This window comes from Cervus elaphus, chromosome 28, assembly GCF_910594005.1.
Source record: "Cervus elaphus chromosome 28, mCerEla1.1, whole genome shotgun sequence".
Taxonomy (NCBI): domain Eukaryota; kingdom Metazoa; phylum Chordata; class Mammalia; order Artiodactyla; family Cervidae; genus Cervus; species Cervus elaphus.
This window is the reverse complement of record NC_057842.1, coordinates 49,318,255-49,341,074: the sequence shown is the minus strand read 5'-3', so window position 1 is coordinate 49,341,074 and position 22,820 is coordinate 49,318,255. Positions and strand designations below refer to the sequence as shown.

Sequence of the window (22,820 nt, the reverse complement as noted above, 5' to 3'; positions counted from 1 at the left end):
AGTGTGATGGTAGCCTCATAGAATGAGTTTGGAGTTAAACTTCCTCTGCAATTTTCTAGAGTTTGAGAAAGCTAGGTGTTAGCTCTTCTCTAAATTTTTGGTAGAATTCACTTGTGAAGTCATTTGGTCCTGGGCTTTTGTTTGTTGGAAGAATTTTGACTACAGTTTTGATTTCCTTGCTTGTGATGGACCTGTTAAGGTTTTCTATTTCTTCCTGGTTCAGTTTTGGAAGGTTATACTTCTCTAAGAATTTGGCCATTTCTTCCAAGTTGTCCATTTTATTGGCATATAGTTGCTGATAGTAGTTTATTATGATCCTTTGTATTTTTGTGTTGTCTGTTGTGATTTCTCCATTTTCATTTCTAATTTTACTGATTTGATTCTTCTCCCTTTTTTTCTTGATGAGTCTGGCTAATGGTTTGTCTATTTTATTTATTTTCTCAAAGAACCAGCTTTTAGTTTTGTTGATTTTTGCTATAGTCTTCTTGGTTTCTTTGTCACTTATTCCTACTCTGGTTTTTATGATTTCTTTCCTTCTACTAATTTTGGAGTTCTTCATTTATTCTTTCTCTAGTTGCTTTAGGTGTAAAGTTAGGTTATTTGATGTTTCTCTTGTTTCTTGAGGTAAGCTTGTATTGTTATGAACCTTCCTCTTAGCACTGCTTTTACTGAATCCCATAGGTTTTGGGTTGTCGTGTTTTCATTTTCATCTGTTTCTATGCATATTTTTATTTCCTTTTTTATTTCTTCCATGATCTGTTGGTTATTCAGAAGCGTCTTGTTTTGCCTCCATATGTTTGTATTTTTAATAGTTTTTTATCCTGTAGCTGACATCTAAGGAGAAAGCAATGGCAACCCATTCCAGTACTTTTGCCTGGAAAATCCCATGGATGGAAGAGCCTGGTAGACTGTAGTCCATGGGGTCGTGAAGAGTCAGAAAGGACAGAACGACTTCACTTTCACTTTCACTTTGACATCTAATCTTACCTCATTGTGTCCAGAAAAGATGCCTGAAATTGTTTCATTTTTTTTGAATTTACCAAGGCTAGACTTATGGCCCAGGATGTGATCTATCCTGGAGTATATTCCAAGTGCACTTGAGAAAAAGGTGAAATTCATTGTTTTGGGGTGAAATGCCCTATAGATATCAATTAGGTAACTGGTCCATTGTATTAGAAAATGATGGTTCTTTTAAGAGTTTCAAATGATGATTTTTTTTCCTCACACCCATTTATATTCCAGAGTTTCAATTAGAGAGGAACTAGAGACCTAGCAAAACTATAATTAATTTTAATACTAAAGGAAAGGGAATTATTTCCTCTGACTTCCTGTCATACATCCCCTCATCAATTTAAGTTACACCTCATCTGTCATTTGTCATGGCATTTATCACACTGTTTCATAATTCTTAGTTTACTTTTCCAGCATTTATGAGATATTAAGCTTTGCATCCACAGTGCCTGGTATGGTCTTTTTTACCAAGCTGGTACTCAATAAATATTTGAATGAAAGAACAAGTGAGTGAATGGGTAAGCAAGTGAATGTTTCCATGTTCCTATAAATTATAAATTATTCCAAAGCTAAAGGAATAGATATTAGAATTTAATAGGTATATGCTGCAGTCCTAGAAGAAAGTTGTTATGTTTCTCCATTGATTGATTACATAGTTTGCAGCAAGAATAAAATCCTGGTATCTTTAGAGTTTTATTGCTAATCAAAGTGACTTTATATATCCTTTCTCATTTATTTCTCCTTAACATTTCTGTGAAATTGTTAAGGAAGCATTTTACTTGATATGGCCAAGAAATTGTGGTTCGGGGTCTTCCATTGACCGAGTGAAGATGGTTCCTAATTTTATTTAATTTGGCCAAATGACAGTAAAATCTATTGCTGGTTGCTATTATTTATGACAGAATAAAATATTTGACCATGAAATTTCAAGATATCTCATTTAAAGAGTAAAATACAATGGCCAGAAGAATCATCAGCAGGAATTCTGAACAGGGTAGAATGAACTATCAAATCCTGACTCTTTTTCCTCCAAAGGATAACTGTCTTTAACTGTACCAAATCACTTTAAACTTGCTGCCCATCATATTATGCTCAGTCATAATTACCTGTCTTATTCCTCTACTAACTCTCAATAATGTTAAGAAGAGCAATTCTCTCTGTTTCATTGTCTTTCCCTTCAAATAACCTGTTTTAAGAGATTGCAGATGCTTTGAGATAAAACTGCCAGGATTATTCCAAGGACTGACAGGTTTGCTAACAACTAAATGCTTTCGGATCACTGCATTTGCCTCAGATCCACCGTTGATATGAACCACATATGGCTTCAGTCCTGTTTTCCTGAATTAACTCTAATTTCCTAGTGACCAAGGTCAGATGAGTCCAGATAGGGCTCAGCTGTTCTTACCTAGCACATATGTTCCAGTGTTGTTGGTAATTTATTTACTGTAATAAAAAATTAAAATGCAAATCTCAGCCAGATTCTCCTTTACCAAGGTCTCCCTTGGTATGGGCTTTTTCAAATCACGTATTAGGAATGACTACATACTGACTTTTTCATAACAATATGAAAAATGTTATTATAGCATTTTTACCAAATATTTAAGTTAATATTAGAAATAAAATTGGTAATGTAGAATTTATTGAAAAGGAATAATTTGAGTAAGTACCAATGACACCAAATTTACTTTGGTAATTTTGAAAAATCATCAGAAATTACTGCCTCTTCTTTGAGTTCTTCATGATATCCATTCATATATCAGAGTTCAACTAATTTTGCTATACATTATGGTTTAGGAGATAAATTATTGTTTCATGAATATTTTATATTTTAAAATAAAAATAAATTGGTTCTTAAAATAAATGAAGTATATCTTTAAAGTTACTTCAAGATGTTTTAGGTGCTATGCTACTAGATAAAAGGGCTTCCCTGGTGGCTCTGAGGGTAAAGAATCTGCCTGCAATACGAGACCCAGATTTGATTCCTGGATCAGGAAGATCCCCTAGAGAAGGAACTGGTGACCCACTCCAGTATTCTTGCCTGGAGAACCCCATGGACAGAGGATCCTGGCAGGCTGCAGTCAATGTTGTCACAAAGAGCTGGACAAAAAGCCCTGAACAACTACTTGATAAATTTTTTTGAAGAATCTGAGTTGTAGCCAAAACACCAAATATTATGTATTAAAAAACTATTACAAAATAGTACTGAATTTTCTTTGTATAATTGATGCTTTGTGGTCATAATAGTTCAACCTAGATTAATATTAAAGATTTCTTCTCTTATTCAATAAAATAAGCTTTCCTCTAGAACACACATAAGAAGTTAATTTAAATTCTTGTTTCCAGAGGTCTCATAAACATTTTCTTACTATTTTTAGGGTATTGGATAGGTTTATAGGTCCATGAGCACAACATGGTTTCTGAATTTTATTTTTTCTGGTTTTGCATTTATTTTAAAAAGAATTGGAATATAATTGCTTTACACAGTGTTGTGTTAGTTTATGCTGTACCACGAAATAAATCAGCCATATTCCCTCCCTCTTGCACCTCCTTTCCATCCCTACACCCCACCCCTCAAGGTCATCACAGAGCACCCAGCTGGGCTCCCTGTGCTTTATTTGAATTTTAATTTGTATTTGACATCGAGCAAACAGAAGTGGGGAGAATAATTCATTTGCATACTAAACAACTTAAGTCAAAGATTTTTTTTTAAAAGATGGCTTTGAATTTGTAAAATATGTCATTCACAATAAAAGATCTATGCCAGTGGTACAAGAATAACCCTTACTTGATTGGCTTTCATGACATTTTAGATGGGATATGAACAAAATTTCAGAGCACTGGAGAAGGAAATGGCAGCCTGCTCCAATAATCTTGCCTGGAAAATTCCATGGACAGGGGAGCCTGGTGGGCTACAGTTCATGGTATTACCAAGAGTCAGGCACTACTGAGTGACTAAACAACAACAATATTCTTACACTAATATCTTACCAGTTCTAAATGTCTTTCTCTAGAATGCTCAGGAAAAATGTTGCCTAAAACCCATTAGTTATTGGAGATCTGCAAAGAGCCAGTTAGTTTCAGGTTGCATTGTTTATCTTGAGTTCTGTCAGAAACTAAAGTTATATATGCTTACACTTGGAATCATCATCCATATATTTAAAAGCTTTTAAGTATACTGAATGTTATTTTTAAAGCACAACATCTTTTGGCATCTGTGAATTTTTAAGAAGTCTTGTATTTCTTTTCTTAACAATAATTTCTTTAATCCATTTGTTTAGATTTCATAGCCTCTGAAAACTGCTATTATAAAGAGACAGTGCCTTATGAACTCGTTTTATTGGTTTTATGCTGATATAGCAAAAACCAAGTCAACTTACAAGCCTCAGCATTTTGATAAAATAAACACCGCTAAACGTTGACATCTTATATCTGCCCAATGTAATATAGAAGGAAAAGTGTCCTTAATATGGGACACACACACATATACACACACCCCAAAAGAAATAAATTTATTCTGGTGTTTAGAGTGGCAGTGTAGTTGTGTGAGAAAATCAGATTATTTTATTTTGAATATTTTAAATATATTTCCCTGGTGGCTCAGACAGTAAAGAATCTACCTGTAATGAAGGAGACCCAGATTCAGTCCCTGGCTTGGGAAGATCCCCTGGAGAAGGAAATGGCAACCCACTCCAGTATTCTTGCCTGGAGAATTCCATAGACTGAGGAGCCTGGTGGACTATATGCTTGGAGTTACAGAGTTGGACACGACTGAGCAACTAACACTTATCCTTTATATTGCTTTGATTTTACTATTCGTTTCAAACAATATCTATGAGACTTGATTTAATTTATTTACTTCACTTTATCTATATTACTGTGTACAACATAACTATAATGATGATACTTAGGAATATTTTTCATTTTTGCTAAAGATATTATTTCTCATTATAAAATTAAAATTCTTCTTTAAGATCATAATGTCATAAATCCTATCAGCAAGTTTCTCTTTAAAATCTGCCTTCACTACTAATATTTTTTTTGTATCAAGTAGCCTTAGTTTACTCACCTGTGAAGTAAAGGAGTAGAACAAGATGTTCTTATGTTTAATTTTTTTTCACTAATTCATTTTTTAACTTGACTACACTCTATCTGTATAACTTATCTTGTATATCTAATTTGCCATTATCTTAATTCTTACCTTACAGAAAATTTATAATATTTCATGCTTAGTTTATTACCTGGCTTTCATTTATCATGTTTCTCTTAAATAATACACTATTCTAGAATGTCCTTCCTAATAAATTTGGCATCAGTGGTGCCAACCTATATTCCAATTCCTTAGTTTTTTCTGGTGCTCTGTGTAGGTCCTCACTTTTCTGTGTCACTGTTGCTAGAGGACCTTCAAAGACTGTTTACATTTGGTTCAGCAGCTTATTCTCCATCCCTGATTTTATCTTGTCCCTTGGCAATGATCACCAGCTACTTTATGGAATGAAGCTAACCTTAGTCTAAGAGTAGACTGAGAGGACATAATATAAAGGTCAGTCTTTTAACATGCCCCATCTTCCACCTATGAGCTTTAGTTCACATGGCAACTTGATGTTTCCTTATTTCTAAATGAGTGAACATAAAATTTCAGACAATATACAAATAGTTATTACTTTTGTTTTTAATTACCTGCTTACTGACCTTAAATGACTACTTCCTCTTAATATTTAACTTGTAAAGCTTTCATATACTATTTTTAACCTTAGAGATCCTATGGTCTTTTTTACTTTGAAAGTATTCAACAGTTCTCTATTTTACTAGAAATAAAACTAGCTGAGTCTCCTTATTTCCTCCTTACATGTTAGAGTAGTAGCACAATTCCATATGTATTTAATATATATATTTTGAAATTAGAGGTCAAGTCAATTGCACTGCTTTAAAATCCTCTTTTATTCTACATTTCACTTGAGGATTCCATTTTTTATATCAGATTTTTAATATGTATCTGATCTTTGAATGCATTTTCTTTCAACAAAGTCCATTTAGAATTTTTCTTTGAATTTACGCAATATCTTTTACCTTGCTAAGGATATTAATGCCATTTGATTTATTTTGTTCTTTATCGTTTATGTTAGAGACTCACTGCAAGCCATAGGTGCTTAGTTAAGGATGAAAAACTATGAGCTTCACTTTAGGGTGATGTAGTGGTTCATTTTTTTGTAAATCCATGATATGCGCCTTTAGGTGTAGTTGTTATAGTACAATAATTAAGACTATGAACTGGTAGCCTATTTACCCATTTTCACTCCTTTGGCCAGGAGGAAGCCACATGAATTTAGGTGAACTATTAACTGCTCTGTTTTCATTTTCTAATTTTAGAATGGGGACAAAAATATAAATCTTACAAGACTTAAATGATTTATTATGTATAAATAATTTGTAATAATGTTTGGCACATGACAAACTATATTACCTTTTTTGTTGTTATTGTTTTATTATTATTACTATCTCTTTAGAGAAGTTCAATTTTGCTTAAAAATGTCTTCCTGGAGGAATTCAAAGATCAAAGACAGACAGAGGGCTGACTGATCTCAACACTGGTTATAGATTCCAAAGTGTTCCTTCTGGTTTCAGGGTGGCTCGCCTAGATCAACTCATCCAGTGTGCTCTTGTTTAGTTCCCACAGAATAAAACCTCTAGCCTTTTGCTTGGGTGGGATGGAGCAGTCACAAAGTTGCTCAGAGATGGTTGTTTTTAAGACAGTTTTTCAATAAATTCTACTTTTGTTAGACCTTTAATCATTCTGGCTTTGAGAGGGATATAGAAATGCTGATCTCAGAAAATTTTGCAGGGGAGAAGGTGGCCCTAAAGGTTGGTTAGCTCAATTGCAATTCATCTGTCTGCATTCCTCCTTCCAAAATTTTGTTTCTGCTGCACTTTATCTGATTTTCTTTGCCTTGCAGTTTCACGCCATAGGAGAGAATATGTGTTCAAAGATGATATTCAACCTTCCATCTTTGCCAGAGTACTTAGTGTTTTTTAAGAAAAATAAAACACAAGCAATTGATAGTATTATGCTCTCTTTTTAACAAACAGAGTAACACAAATGTCTCACTACTGCATAGTGTTTTTACATGTAATGTCTTATTTAATCCTCACAAAAACCTTAGAAGTTTGGTAGATATTTGACTACCATGTAAACTAAAATTAAAAAGAGATTAAGTAGCTTGCATCAGAACACATATTTTTAACAGGAGATAGAGAATTAGTGATCATTCTGACTCAGATCTACATTATTCAGAATTTATCTATACATTAGTTAAGTATAGTTAATCAATTATTCATGTGTGGCCGTATTTATAGAGAAAAGTACATGGTTAGCTTCATATTCAGCATAAGTGTTTTGTTCAGATACTTTCATCATGTACTTTATAAGCCATCTTAGCTGCTTTAAATTTAAGTGTTTCAGTAAAATTCATGTTGTTCAAGCCTTTTGTTTTTAAACTAGTGATGACTGTACTATCTTCACTACTGAAAATGATAAAAGTAATAAAATTTCCTGGGGACCCTAAAGACTAGTTTTGTATTTTAACTTTCTATGGAAATAGTTTGAATTTAAAGGCATCACGTACCACACACATACATACGTGCAATCTACAAAGACTTTGATCTTATCTCCCATATCTGGCTACACGGTGTTGTGTTTTATAGCCATAACTGATAGATGACTCTGCTCAGTTGGAAACTGTAGTCAAAGAATGAGAGCCAAACTAGCAAGCAAGCCATATAAAATGTGAGTGAGCAGCAGATAGTCAATATTTCTAAACTGAAATATTTGGATGTCTATTATGAGAAACAAAACAATTTGGGTAACTTTTCTATCAAAACCTATTATCCCATATAAGAATACTAGAAATAGGTTTATTTTCTGTAGACAGGAAAGATGATTGAAGCTGTGCAAAAATCATAGACAATAGATTCAAGAAAACCAGAAGTATATTAAGAGATATTTAAGTAAAAAAGGAATATAGGAAGTTATTAATAAGGACCTGTTGTATAGCACAGGGAACTCAATACTCTGTAATGGCCTGTATGGAAAAAGAATCTAAAAAAAAAAAAAAGAATGTGAAAATAAATAAACAAATAAATAAAATAAAAAAGATTGTATATGTATACACTCTAGCCTGGTAGGTCCATGGGGTTGCAAAAGAGTCTGACACAACTTATTGACTAAACAACAAAGATGTTACATTTTAAATTGTCAAGTAGTGAACATGCAGTTTTGATTATATGAATTCTTAGTATTACATTCATGGGATTGTGTTTATTATCAGTCACAGATTCACTAAATCAGAAACTATGTCCAATTTCATTTTTTTACATAAAATCTCTGTAATCTGAAGGTGAGCTCTGATTTTGATTCTATTTTGTATTTTGACCTCACTTAATCCAAAACATTAGGAGAAAACATTTTTTACCTTTGAAAGGAAATGAACTTGTTATAGGTAGCCTCATTATGTTCCTAATTTGGATAGCAAGATGTATCTTTGCAAAATCTCATTATTGGTCATAATTATTCCAGCAAGAATATCACCATAGTTTTAACTATTCCTTTCATTTCCCATTTCTACTCCAAACATTTGACTATTTTCCTTAAAAACAACTGACATTCCACCATACCTGCCCAAATTTGTTATCATGCCAATCTCATTCTGGGTGCTCTAGCTGCCTTCTTTCAAGGACTGGCCTTTCAGCATGTTTTAATGTTCATTGGAGAGCAATGGTTTACATTTTTATTGCTTCTTAGCTCTAAAGCTATACTTGTTTTTATAAAGCACATATTAGGTATTTCCTAATATATTACATAAACACCATTAGATATTTCCCCACCTCCAAATTATTTTTTTTTCTTCCCATTTTATCATTGAAATAGTGCCATAATTTTTCAAAATATTATTCTGTACTAACTTTTAGTGGAAGGAATAATATCACATTTATGTCCTGGCACATGTAGGACTAAATACATGCTTAAACTGCAAAAGACTGTGTACCTATTTATTGGAAAATAGTTTCAATGTTTTATGGCAGGACAACCAGTGAGGTGAAAATCCTTCTTGTGTTTATAATTGGAATATTATGTTTTGTGTTGGTATAAGAATGAAACTAAGGTAAGGGTTTCACAAATGAGCTTTCCGTGAGCAGATGCTAACCTTTTCCCTGTTTATGTTTTACCAGTGCCTTCCGAACAAAACCCATTCCTTTCCTTTAGCAATAAGTCGTACTGAAGCCCTACTGAGAATTTCCAGCTGGATATAAAAACTCTTCTATTTTCTTGGTCCAGGAATCCTTAGTTAGTAAGACCTGGATGATTGATTTCCTGTTGTCCTGAGGCAGGTTAAAAGAAGTTCTATGGTGTCCAGATTGTGTCTCAGCAGAAATGTGGTCATCTTACTTGTAATATCCTTATTTGTAACAAATTCCTCTCGTCTCTTCAACTTATATTTGTATGTGTCCTTGGGGGATAATGTAACATCTGTCTTATAGTCAACAACTGAATTCAGGGGGAAAAAAAATCTCTTACAACTTTTATAGTGTCGATCGCTGTCCAGTGTCTGCATTTTCCAAATATGATGTTATAGTAATGCTGAAAGATAAAATTGTACACATGAGATACTCATGTGAGTTACAAACACAAAAATCCCTCCTTATTAGTCTGTTTTATTCTCTCTTTTTTATTGCCTCCTATGATTTACTAGTTGTGAACTTTTGAATCTTAGGGCATTTTTTATATATTTGCTAAATAAATCTGCTCCATGCCTGGAAATACGATGAAGAAATGCTCTGAGAAATGTTTCTTCACAGACATTGATTTTTTGTTGTTGTTGTTTAGTATCACTGTTATTAATAATACAATGATGCAGTATTATGAGCAAAGTAAATATGGTCAATTTCATCAAAATATTGTAGGATCACATGGAAACTAAGGAATATCTTTCTTATGTATCCTGTTTTTCCCCAGAAATCAAAAATCTCCACATATGACAAAATGTGGGCCTTTATGAGCAGCAGGAGGCAGTCTGTGCTCGTCAAAAGTAATGAAGAAGGAATCCAGAGAGTCCTCACCTCTGATTATGCTTTCCTAATGGAGTCAACCACCATCGAGTTTGTCACCCAGCGGAACTGTAACCTCACCCAGATCGGCGGCCTCATAGACTCCAAAGGTTATGGCGTCGGCACCCCCATGGGTAGGTTTCCTGTCAGCCACTTCTTCTTTGCTCATTAATCCTAGTTGCTGTGAGAAGGGAGAAAAAACAGTGCCTCCATATGCCACTAGGAATTTTGCTTCAAACAAATGTATCTTACTATATTCTGTGACTATATAAAAACAGGAAAATAGTTGGACATCTGCTTCTAAAGGAATAAGTAACAAAAGAAAAAATGATTTCTACTAAAATGGTCAGTAGACATTTTTACTATATGAGTTGAAAAAATCCACAACACCCCCCATAAAGGACCTTCTCTTTAATCTTACACATAAAAAGAAAGTTTGATGAATAAAATAAAGTTTTTCGAACTTAATTTTTTCGGAGTAGTGGTGTATGAATATAGTATTTGATTTTGCTGACTAAAAAAATGAGCTGCAAATGGTTACTGTGAATAATCATTTTATTTAAGAGAAGTATATATTTTATTTAAGAGGACTAGCAGATGATTTACCAGTAAAATACCTAGAATAATTTACACTAGGATTGATTGTATTTAACATTCTTTCTTCTATATGACAAAATTAGTTTCAATAATAATCATGGAATGAAATAATAATAATAACTGGAAAAGACAATGAAAATTTACATTTATTGAGCTTAATATTTATGTATAATATATGAATATGTATATATTTATATTATAAATTAATGAATGAATAAAAACATAATATTAGAGTACATACATACATACATGCTATGGGCATAAAAATGGCTCCCCCCAAATGTCCCTGGTTTAATCCCCCAAACATGTGAATATGTTACCTTTATTGCTAAAAAGGACTTTGCAGATGTGATTAAGTTAAGGATCTTAAAATGGGGAAATTTTCCTGGATTAACCACGTGGGTCCAATGTAATTGAAAGAGTCCATATAGGAAGGAGGCACAGAAGTCAGAGTCACAATTAAGGAGATACCACAACAGAAGTAGTGAGAAAAAGAATGTGCAAATGCTAGTCCACTTGGGCTGCTGAAACAAAACACTAGAGACTGAGTGCTTGAAAAACAATAATGAATAATGACACTATAATAGTTTTGAAACTTCTGCAAATTTTTCAACACCTGGGTCAAAATTGATTTTCATGTAATTGTATTTAAAAATGGCATAGCCATATTTCTCAATGTATCCTCATTCATAATTTTATTGCTTTTAATTTTGAAAAGTTTCTTTCAAATCAACAAACATGTATACTATAATTAGAAAGTGAGGCACAGATTCATAAAAAGTCCCATTTCATGATAAATTCAGAAATTGCAATACTATCCATGTCTTTGTTTCTTTGGGATCATTTCTAACAACTTTCAAAAGTCTCGGAAGTCCAAAAATTTTCCACCATAATAACTTCAAAAAATTCAAACTCTTTCATATTTGGTAAAGTTTATTCAAATTCATTATAGCTGAAAATAGTTTGAACTGGCTCAGAGAGAATTTTGAGATATTCACTCCTGTAGCATTGCATATTCCAGCATTTATATGGTAGACTAAAAACAATGATTCCACAGTCACTGTTGAAATGAAGAAAGCAAAACAAAACAAAACTAGAAAGAATCTGCCTGCATGTGAGAGACCTGGGTTTGATCTCTGAGTTGGGAAGATCCCCTGGAGAAGGGAAGTCTACTCACTCCAGTATTCTGGCCTGGAGAATTCCATGGACAGTATAGTCCATGGGGTCACAAAGAGCTGGACAGGACTGAATGACTCACTCTCACTTTTAAGCTGTATAACGAGGGTTCTCCAATTTAGTTTCCAAGTGGAGTACAATGTTTATTAAAGAATAAAAAATAAATATTTGCTAATTCAAAGTTCAATAAGAGTTGGGTTGTTAAAACTCAATACTAAATGTTTAGAACTTGAATGAACAAAAGATATTTTACAGGGAGGAATGTTTTATTTTTGACATGTTTTGACTTGCCAGTGTGTGGTGATAGTTGTTGCTATTGTTGTTTTAAAATTCTCTGCACAAAATGAACCTCCTTTACTGTTCACACTGGGAACAGACTATCCAAAGCTTTGCCATTATTGTGCCAAACTATATATAATTAATTCTAACATATAAAGATGATTGAGTTATCCTAATTATAATAAGCTTAAGGAACATGTCTTTTCAAAATGTATTAACTTATATTCACAATAAGGATTGAGTTTATTATGATAGTTTTGTGTTGATCATGTGTTCAAATTCTAGCATGCTCCCTAGTTAGATCCCATATGCTTCTTTCCCTCTGTAAGAATTCCCTAAAGAATTCAACAGTTTCATGCATTCATGTACCATTTATTTGAAGTTTATGATAAGCAACTTTGATAAATTTTCAAGCTTAGTGAAAGTGAAAATATTAGTCACTCAGTCATGTCTGACTCCTGGCCATACCATGGAGTATAGCCTTCCGCTCCTTTGTCCATGGGATTCTCCAGGTAAGAATACTGGAGCAGGTAGCCATTCCCTCCTTAGGGGATCTTCCGGACCCAGGGATTGAACCCAAGTCTCTTGCAAGAATCTCTGGCAGATTCTTTAGCATATGTTAGAAAAGAGACTTATTTTAGTCTTATCACTTATTGTAATCTTGGACAAGTGACATGAAATTTATATTTTCTAAATTTCTCTTTTTTAATTAGTAAAATTAGAGAGTTAGACTAGGAAAACCTAAGGTCTATTTAATGGTAAATATGGTGTTTCAGATAATATGCTTGACAGATTCCTAGAGTTTGATTTAAAGTGGGCAGGAAACTATTATGTGAAGCAATATGGTTTGCTGATGTCTTAGAACAAATTTTAAAAATCAGACTCCTTAAACACGTATGAAGAATGGAAGCAGTGATGGATAGGTTCCTATTGCTTCACAGTTTCATTTGGAAAGAACTGAAGAAAATAAATTCATTTTGTTTCTGAAAGGAGTGAGATTCCTGTATATCCATACCTTCCTCTTTGGTTTACATTATGTGGAGGAGGACAGAGATTTTGGCCTTTTAGTTGTTGTAAGCCCATACAAGATCAGTACCTGCACTCCATGGACTTTCAATTATTTGTTGAGCAAATGAACTCTACATCTAAAAAATATGATGGTGCAGCAAGATTTATAAACAGAGAAAACAAATAACTTTTGGAGCTAATGATCAGCGTAGCATCTTACATTATTCAATGTGATGACCTCTTTGAACAAGAGTGATTCATGGTAGTGAGAATTAAATAAGATTTTGGGAGGATATATAAGGATTTTGGAGTATGCGTGCTAAATCCCCTCTGTCGGGTCCGACTGTTTGTGACCCTATGGACTGTAGCTTACTAGGCTCCTCTGTCCATGGAATTTTCCAGGCAAGAATACTGGAGTGGGTTGCCATGCCCTCTTCCAGGGGATCTTCCCAACCCAGGAATTCAGCCATTATCTCCTGCACTGCAGGCAGAGTCTTTAAGGCTGAGCCACTGGTGAGGCCCTCTTTGGAGTATGGGGCCTGGGGCATCTCATTCTGGTTCCTGTCCTCATCACCATACAGGTGCCTCAGGTAACTCTAACTGTTGGAAGCCAACCTGTTAACTTGCTTCTCTTTGGAGAATAGCACAGATATTTTTCATGAATGTTAGTTACATAATAACACTCATAATTTCAAATTTTTAGAACAAAGACATTTGACCTATATTTAATATAAAACCTTAAGCTTGAGAGTTTTTTTGTTTACCTGCTTGTTTGAGTTGTAAATACAATGTATCAGTGTACCAAGACTGTCTCTATCATATTGTTTTGCTTTGAGGAAATGCTTGCTACAAATCAATCAAAGTCAGTGAAAGTTAGTCCTGTCTGACTTTTTGCAACCCCATAGACTGTCCATGGAATTCTTTAGGCCAGAATACTGGAGTGGGTAGCCTTTCCCTTCTCCAGGGGATCTTCCCAACACAGGGATCGAAATGAGGTCTCCCACATTGCAGGTGGATTCTTTACCAGCTGAGCCACAGTTCAGTTCAGTTCAGTCGCTCAGTCGTGTCTGACTCTGCAACCCCATGAATCGCAGCATACCAGGCCTCCCTGTCCATCACCAACTCCCGGAGTTTACCCAAACCCATGTCCATCAAGTTGGTGATGCCATCCAGCCATCTCATCCTCTGTTGTCCCCTTCTCCTCCTACCCCCAATCCTTTCCAGCATCAGGGTCTTTTCCAGTGAGTCAACTCTTCACATGAGGTGGCCAAAGTATTGAAGTTTCAGCTTCAGCATCAGTCCCTCCAGTGAACACCCAGGACTGATCTTTAGGATGGACTGGTTGGATCTCCTTGCAGTCCAAGGGATTCTCAAGAGTCTTCTCCAACACCACAGTTCAAAAGCATCAGTTTTTCGCTGCTAGCTTTCTTCACAGTCCAACTCTCATATCCATACATGACCACTGGAAAAACCGTAGCCTTGACCAGACGGACCTTTGTTGGCAAAGTAATGTCTCTGCTTTTTAATATGCTATCTAGGTTGGTCATAACTTTCCTTCCAAGGAGTAAGCGTCTTTTAATTTCATGGCTGCAATAACCATCTGCAGTGATTTTGGAACCCCCAAAAATAAAAGTCTGACACTGTTTCCACTGTCTCCCCATCTATTTGCCATGAAAGTGATGGGACCAGATGCCATGATCTTAGTTTTCTGAATGTTGAGCTTTAAGCCAACTTTTTCACTCTCCTCTTTCACTTTCATCAAGAGGCTCTTTAGTTCTTCTTCACTTTCTGCCATAAGAGTGGTGTCATCTGCATATCTGAGGTTATTGCTATTTCTCCCGGCAATATTGACTCCAGCTTGTGCTTCTTCCAGCCCAGCGTTTCTCATAAGCCACAAGGGAAGCCCAATTAATCAAAATAGTATATAATTCTCAAAAACTCACTGGGATATTTCAGATGTGAAAGCTATTTTAAAAAGGAAAAATAATAGTTGAATATGTTCTAGGGAAGCTCCCTGTTATAGTTTATGGGAACTATACAAAGAGCAACTTTTTTATTCCTACCCTTGACAGCGTTTACTGTAAGATATTGACTTATAAGGAAAATATAAAATAATTTAAAATAATAATATATATATACTTTACTTTTAATGTAACTTTTTAAATTAAGAAAAATACACAACATTTGGAATTTCTATTTCTTCTCATTCTAACCTTATATATAAGATGAGAGAACAAAACAAATTATGCTATAAGCCTTAGGATGTAGCTTTTTTTTTCTTTTATCTATTCAACTCAGCTGATCAGATCAACTTTTGCCCTTCTGAAAATTCTAAGTTATTGCAAAAAAATAGTCACTGACATTTGCAAGGTCACTTGCACGAGAAACTTAGAGAAATCAAGTTGAATTATATATCTATGTGGAATCATTTTTGTAGTATGTAGTTAGTGTGGGGTAATAATGTAATATATTAGTGTTTTAAATAGAATGAATTTTTAAAAGATAAAATCTAGCATATGATAAATTTATTTTATAGGGACATCCTTGGAATTTTAATATAAAATTATCAGTATATATTAATACAAATTCAAAATATCTATAATACTTTGAAATAGCAAAATTGTAGACTAGGAAGAACATTTCACCATATTTTTATTTTCACTGTCAAACAATATTGAATTTAAATTTATTAAAATGTCTCTTTATTACAAAAGTTATTTAAAACATTTAACATACACTTTATTTTTAGCCTAATTCTGAATAATATAAATACATTTAAATGAATAAATATTCAAATCAGTCACCTGCAGGTATTACAATATACCTTTTGTTTCTCTTGTTCAGATAACTTGTTTTCTTCTGTTTGACTTGATAATATTAAATTCATAGCTTAGTAAGTTTCATTTTATTCATTCACGCATAGCACAAAATTAAATGATTTTGAGTCTCCAATACATTATGAGTCTTATTAACTCATATAAATTCGTCAAAGTAGTATAATCTAGAAAGAGACATTTCACTTTGACCCCTCAAATGCTTCTGAGGAAAAAAAAATTTCAGGCAGTAATTTATGATTTTTTATGTCATAGCTCTGCCAAAAATATAACTCCATGAATTATTACTTAAGTCATTAATAAATGAAATGACATGCAACTCTAGTACTTGAATGAGATTCTGACATACCACAAACTTTCAACCAACATCATAACCTGAATATCTCAACTCATTAATTAGCATTTCCCTTTTATATAATCTTGTTCAAGAATAGTGATGATTTTTTGATAACTTGTTGTATTTACTTAATTTTAAAATTTTGTTTAATTATAAGGAATAAATTTTAAAAAATAATGTTTTTAGGTGTGAAAAATAAAAGATTATTTGAATTTCTTTTCCCAGCAAAAGTTAAGGAGATGACTCTATTCAAAGCAATGCAATGCAGACTGTTTCTGGAAATTTAGATCGATATCAGAAATTCCTCAGGATTTTGAGTTTATACCTGCAGGAGTCATAAACTGAAATGAAAATTCTATTTTTATTAATATTGTAAATGTGATCAAGAAGAACTCCCTTTGCCTTGCTTTTACTGTTACTTGGATTTTTAATTACTGTCATAGAAGCGTGTGTGGTTAAGTGCAGGAGGTTAAACAGAAATACTATGTCTCTTCTGGACTGAGTATTGAGAAATATTTCAAAACTCATGCGTATTTTCCGTTTCTTCCCCCTAAAGCCCATGTGTCCTTTGAGCCTGCTAGGCCTCCTGTGATTCATCTAGGGGCCTGCTGTGACCATTCATCACTCTGAGTGTGATGATTACTGCCCAGAGCCTGTTGTGGGCTCACTGAATGACTGAGATAGAAGCTATTTAATTAGGGAAGCTCTGTTTACACAAAATACCTTAGTGGAGCAATCAACAATGATTCGAAGGTAAATGCTAAATAAGCATAAGCTGGCTTAATTAAGCTCGTGGTGACATTAAATCCCTCTCATAGTTTTCCAGAATGCAGTGGTGCTATTTTAATGTGACATTTATGGTATGGTAGATTTTTGAAGTTTTGGTGTTCTTATAATAAGTTAACTGAAATTCCTTTTCATCCATCCAAATTAAAACAACAAAAACTGGATGGGGGGTAAGCAAAAAACAAATCACAACAGTTTTCATTAAGGAATACTGTGTGTGAGAGGTGACAGTCTTGCTTGTTAATTCAGCACAGGTTATAATCTATTTAGTTGAATGGGGAGCATTTCTACTTAATGGCATTTTTAGCTGCCTTGCCTGCCTTCTGACTACCCATACTAAAAGCCTTCTTGGCTTCTGTCTTTGGAATTTTGAGTGCATAGTGCACCTTGAGGACCAGGCAGACTCAGCAGTTGTGAGCTAGTAGGAAAGCAGCAGTCTAGAGAAACCCATTAGAGCCCGTTGATGTTATTTTGCTTTGCTTTGTTCAGTTTGGTAGAAATATTGTAAAGTGTCTGTAGGGTCCCATTAAAACTGTATCTATCTTTAACAGTAAGCTAGTGGTGCACTTCATTCGTTTATTGGTGCCTCCACCAGTAAATAACATATGGGAAATACAAATCAACTGAAAAGGGGATGCAGGAGATACTGTTTATGTGCCTATCATCCACGATGCTAAAATTATCTATAATCTTATGTATCCCCACTTTACTTGTGGGGTTACATCAATAGTAAGTTTAAATAGTCAATGTATAATTATTTCTGTGAACTAAATCCACATTAAATTACTCATATCATAGAAAACTACTGAAATATGTGAAGAACATAATAGGCAATGTAGAGACAAAGTAAAGATGAATGCAAAGATACTGTCTTTATAAATGTTTTTTTATTTTTTATATATGTCTTTAATACTAAGGTTAAATTTAAAGACAATTTTATCAGACATAAAATTGTTATATACATTATATTTCTATTAAACTTTCTATGTAAATGTATCTACATTTTATTTCTATTATATTTACACAAGATTATTTGCATCTTATTTCTATTACATACTTATTTCTTTTATATGCAATTATAAATAAGATACATTCTTACATCACAATTGGAATTTAATATTACCTTTATAAACTATTTTCTAACATATTTTATATTAACAAATATAAAATAGCTATAGCCCTATTAATAATTCTTAAGTTACTTTTATCTCATTATAATGTCCCTCCACATAATCAGCCTAAGGTTGCAATAGGTTGTATCGTGGACTCTTTATGGTAGAAGGATATCACTTTGACATGTGAACAATGTGAAATTTCTTTCTTGTATTTTCTAATGTTAAATGCATGAGATTTCACTGCTTCTTTATTTCTTATTATTTGACAAAGTGAGAGATTGGGATCAGTACTAAAAAGAGGCATGCTGTTTGTTTAAGGCAGATGCCCGTGTTTATAAAAATAGAAATCAGTATGAGAAGCATGTTTTTCCCCTGTTTTGCTCACCATCCAATTCTAGAATTCCCAATTCATCATATAATAAGTACTGTAATATTCATCATTATAGATGCATAAAATCACTGGTCTTTAGTTCTTCAGCTTTACTAAAATGAATGAATACATTTGTCTTCATTTGTTGAACATAATGCACAAAAATTGATGCAAATTATTCATCTTTCTGCAGGTCAAACCTTCCATTAAAATGCATTCTATTTTTTCATTGCACAAGCAGCATAATTTTAATGTTGGTGAAGTGATTTTGCAAGTCTCAGTCGAGATCTAATAATTTTCAGAGTCTAAATTAAACAAACAAACAAACAAACAAAGCCAAAATACACCTGTATTTTCCTGGCATATTTGCTAAAGTCTAGATTTCATGTCACTGAAAACAGTTGAGTCTCAGTAAGCTATGCGTACTTCACAGACATCATCAACAGACTCTGAAAGCTAGAATCCAGGAAATTTCCAGAGGGAATTTGATGAATTGTGAGTACCAATGTGAGCAGCCTTCATTAATATTGTATATGCTGACCACATGGTACCTAAGCAATAAATACATGGATAATTCTCATGAAAATAGAGTTTGTCCCGATAGATTTTATATGCAAACATTAGACCATGATGAATTTATTTTGTTGGTGTCTTGTGGAGATTACCCTAAGTCCGTGGATTCAAATTACATTATAGATTAGTTAGGCTGATTGACTCTGCCAGATGTTATCCTTCGGTTAGCATGACTAAGTAAGATCAATGAATCACTGGTATTAGAGGAAAAAAAAAAAGTCAAAGCACAGAAGTAAAATGTATAAGCACTAAATTCCAAAGATGAGTGCCTTGTAGGTGTCGCCCTACCGTATTTTCTGTAATATGTGGCCATTGTAGACAGGTGACTTATATACAAATCTTAGTTCCACCTAAGTGTCCCAGGAGTCATAATTGAAGTTACTAAGACTTTTGAGACTCAACATGGGTAGAATCATGTTTAAATTATTGGATTAAGATTAAACATATTAAATTTAGAGTATTTGGACTAGAACATAGGCATGACAAATAATTCTAAAAACTGTCCTGAAGAAATGTTTTATGATAAGTAAAATTATGTATTTGTGGTTTTTAAGTTATTTGTACCTTACACTTTTTGCTCTCTATTCTTTATATTTTAGAATATATTGAATGTATTGCAGGTAACATGGGTTGTTAATATGGTCTATTCCTAAACAATTGTAGGGCCTCCTCAGACAACCATTTTGCCTTTTTGCATTTCTTTTTCTTAGGGATGGTCTTGATCCCTGCCTCCTGTACAAGGTCACAAACCTCCGTCCATAGTTCTTCAGATACTCTATCTATCAGATTAATCCCTTGAATCTATTTCTCACTTACACTGTATAATCATAAGGGATTTGATTTAGGTCATAACCTGAATGGTCTATTGGTTTTCCTTACTTTCTTCAATTTAAGTCTGAATTTGGCAATAAGGAGTTCATGATCTGAGCCACAGTCAGCTCCTGGTCTTGTTTTTGCTGACTGTATAGAGCTTCTCCATCATTGGCTGCTAAGAATATAATCAATCTGATTTTGGTATTGACCATCTGGTGATGTCCATGTATAGAGTCTTCTCTTGTGTTGTTGAAAAAGAAAAGATATATCCATTTGAATGCAGAGTTCCAAAGAATAGCACAGAGAGATGAGAAAGCCCTTCTCAGTGATCAATGCAAAGAAATAGAAGGAAAACAATAGAATGGGAAAGACTAGAGATCTCTTCAAGAAAATTAAAGATACCAAGGGAACATTTCATGCAAAGATGGGCACAATAAAGGACAGAAATGGTATGGATCTAACAGAAGCAGAAGATATTAAGAAGAGGTGGCAAGAATACACTGAGAAACTATATTAAAAAAATCTTCATGACCCAGATAACCATGATAGTGTGATCACTCACCTAGAGCCAGAATCCTGGAATGTGAAGTCAAGTGGGCCTTAGGTAGCATCACTGTGAGCAAAGCTAGTGGGGGTGATGGAATTTCAGTAGAGCTATTTCAAATCCCAAAAGGTGATGCTGTAAAAGTGCTGCACTCAATACGTCAGCAAATTTGGAAAACTCAGCAGTGGCCACAGGACTGGAAAAGGACAGTTTTCAATCCAATCCCAAAGAAAGGCAATGCCAAAGATTGCTCAAATTACCACACAATTGCACTCATCTCACACGCTAGTAAAGTCATGCTCAAAATTCTCCAAGCCAGGCTTCAACGGTATGTGAATAGCGAACTTCCAGATGGTCAAGCTGGATGTAGAAAAGGCAGAGGAACCAGTGATCCAATTGCCAACATCCATTGGATCATTGAAAAAGCAAGAGAGTTCCAAAAAAAAAAAAATCTATTTCTGCTTTATTGACTATGCCAAAGCCTTTGATTGTGTGGATCACAACAAACTCTGGAAAATTCTTAAAAATGTGGGAATAGCAGACCACATCTGACCTGCCTCTTCTGAAATCTGTATGCAGGTCAGAAAGCAACAGTTAGAACTGGACATGGAACAACAGACAGGTTCCAAATAGGAAAAGGAGTACGTCAAGGCTGTATATTGTCACCCTGCTTATTTAACTTACATGCAGAGTGCATCATGAGAAACGCTGGGCTGGGGGAAGCACAAGCTGGAATCAAGATTGCCGGGAGAAATACCAATAACCTCAGATATGCAGATGACATCATGCTTATGGCTTAAAATGAAGAACAACTAAAGAGCCTCTTGATGAAAGTGAAAGAGGAGAGTGAAAAAATTGGCTCAATATTCAACATTCAGAAAACTGAGATCATGGCATCTGATTCATCACTTCATGGCAAATAGATGGGGAAAGAATGGAAACAGTGACAGACTTTATTTTGGGAGCTTAATATCACTGTAAGTGGTGACTGCAGCCATGAAATTAAAAGATGCTTGCTCCTTGGAAGAAAAGTTATGACCAACCTAGACAGCATATTAAAAAGCAAAGACATTACTTTGGCAACAAAGGTCCGTCTAGTCAAGACTATGGTTTTTCCAGTGGTCATGTATGGATGGGAGAGTTGGACTGTGAAGAAAGCTGAGCACCAATGAATTGGTGCTTTTGAACTGTGGTGTTGGAGAAGACTCTTGAGAGTCCCTTGGACTACAAGGAGATCCAACCAGTCCAGCCTAAAGGAAATCAGTCCTGAATATTCATTGGAAGGACTAATGCTGAAGCTGAAACTCCAATACTTTGGCCACCTGATGTGATGAACTGACTCATTTGAAAATACAGTGATGCTGGGTAAGATTGAGGTCAGGAGGAGAAGGGGACAACAGAGGATGAGATGATTGGATGGCATCACCGATTCAATGGACATGTGTTTGAGTAAACTCCAGGAGTTGGTAATGGACAGGGAGGCCTGACGAGCTGTGGTCCATGGGGTCGCAAAGAGTTGGGCACGACTGAGTGACTAAACTGAAGTGATTTCTAAGCGGTTAAAAATCATTCCCTTTGGAACCTAGCCAGGGTTTTAGCATCAACCAATCAGTATATTGTAGGTTAAGTAACCATCATTCAGAGGAACATGATCAATGTCTATTCTATGGTTTAGTCACTAAGTCGTGTCCAACTCTTGCGACCCCATGGACTGTAGCTCACCAGGCTCCTCTGTCCATGGGATTTCCCAGGCAAGAATACTGGAGTGGATTGCCATTTCCTTCTCCAGGGGATCTTCCCAACCCAGGAATCAAACCCAGGCCTCCTGCATTGCAGGCAGATTCTTTACCGACTGAACTATGAGGGAAGTCCATCTATTCTATTAAAAAATTTTTCTATCATAGGACATTATCTAAATGAGCAGCATTTTTTTTTTCTTTTCTTAACATTTCCTGAGTATTTAGTAAACAGAATCTGGTTGTGTTCAGAGAGGATTACCTCTGAAAATATGTTTGCTTCCTTCTAGTTTTGTCAATCTATAAGAAATTTTATCACTCTTCAACCAGTTTGGATCTGTAAAATTCTGAACATAAAATATAAATATAGATCATCCCTTTTCTTAAGGAGTTAGACTTAAAAAATTTAGATATAAATTTATATAGGAAAACAAATTAAACATCAAATGGGGGAATGCAATATTGAACATAAACTAGTAGTAGTCTGTTATTTAATGCAGGAATTCAGAGTGGTAGAGGTTGGTGAGAACCAAAAGTTGGCA

The 22,820-nt window shown here is 34.4% G+C and overlaps 1 protein-coding gene across 12 annotated transcripts in view; it reads left to right on the top strand.

Moving 5' to 3' along the window:
- Nucleotides 1–22,820, top strand: part of GRIK2 (glutamate ionotropic receptor kainate type subunit 2) — a 721,045-nt gene that overhangs the window by 669,257 nt on the left and 28,968 nt on the right. For all 12 annotated transcript variants that reach the window (XR_006338355.1, XM_043889993.1, XM_043889994.1 and 9 more), the window contains one exon: nt 10,019–10,244. Coding sequence is in view for 11 of the 12 variants with exons in the window: in XM_043889993.1 (XP_043745928.1) it covers nt 10,019–10,244 (226 nt within the window). In the remaining variant the exon portion in view is untranslated. The remainder of the gene's footprint in view (nt 1–10,018; nt 10,245–22,820) is intronic.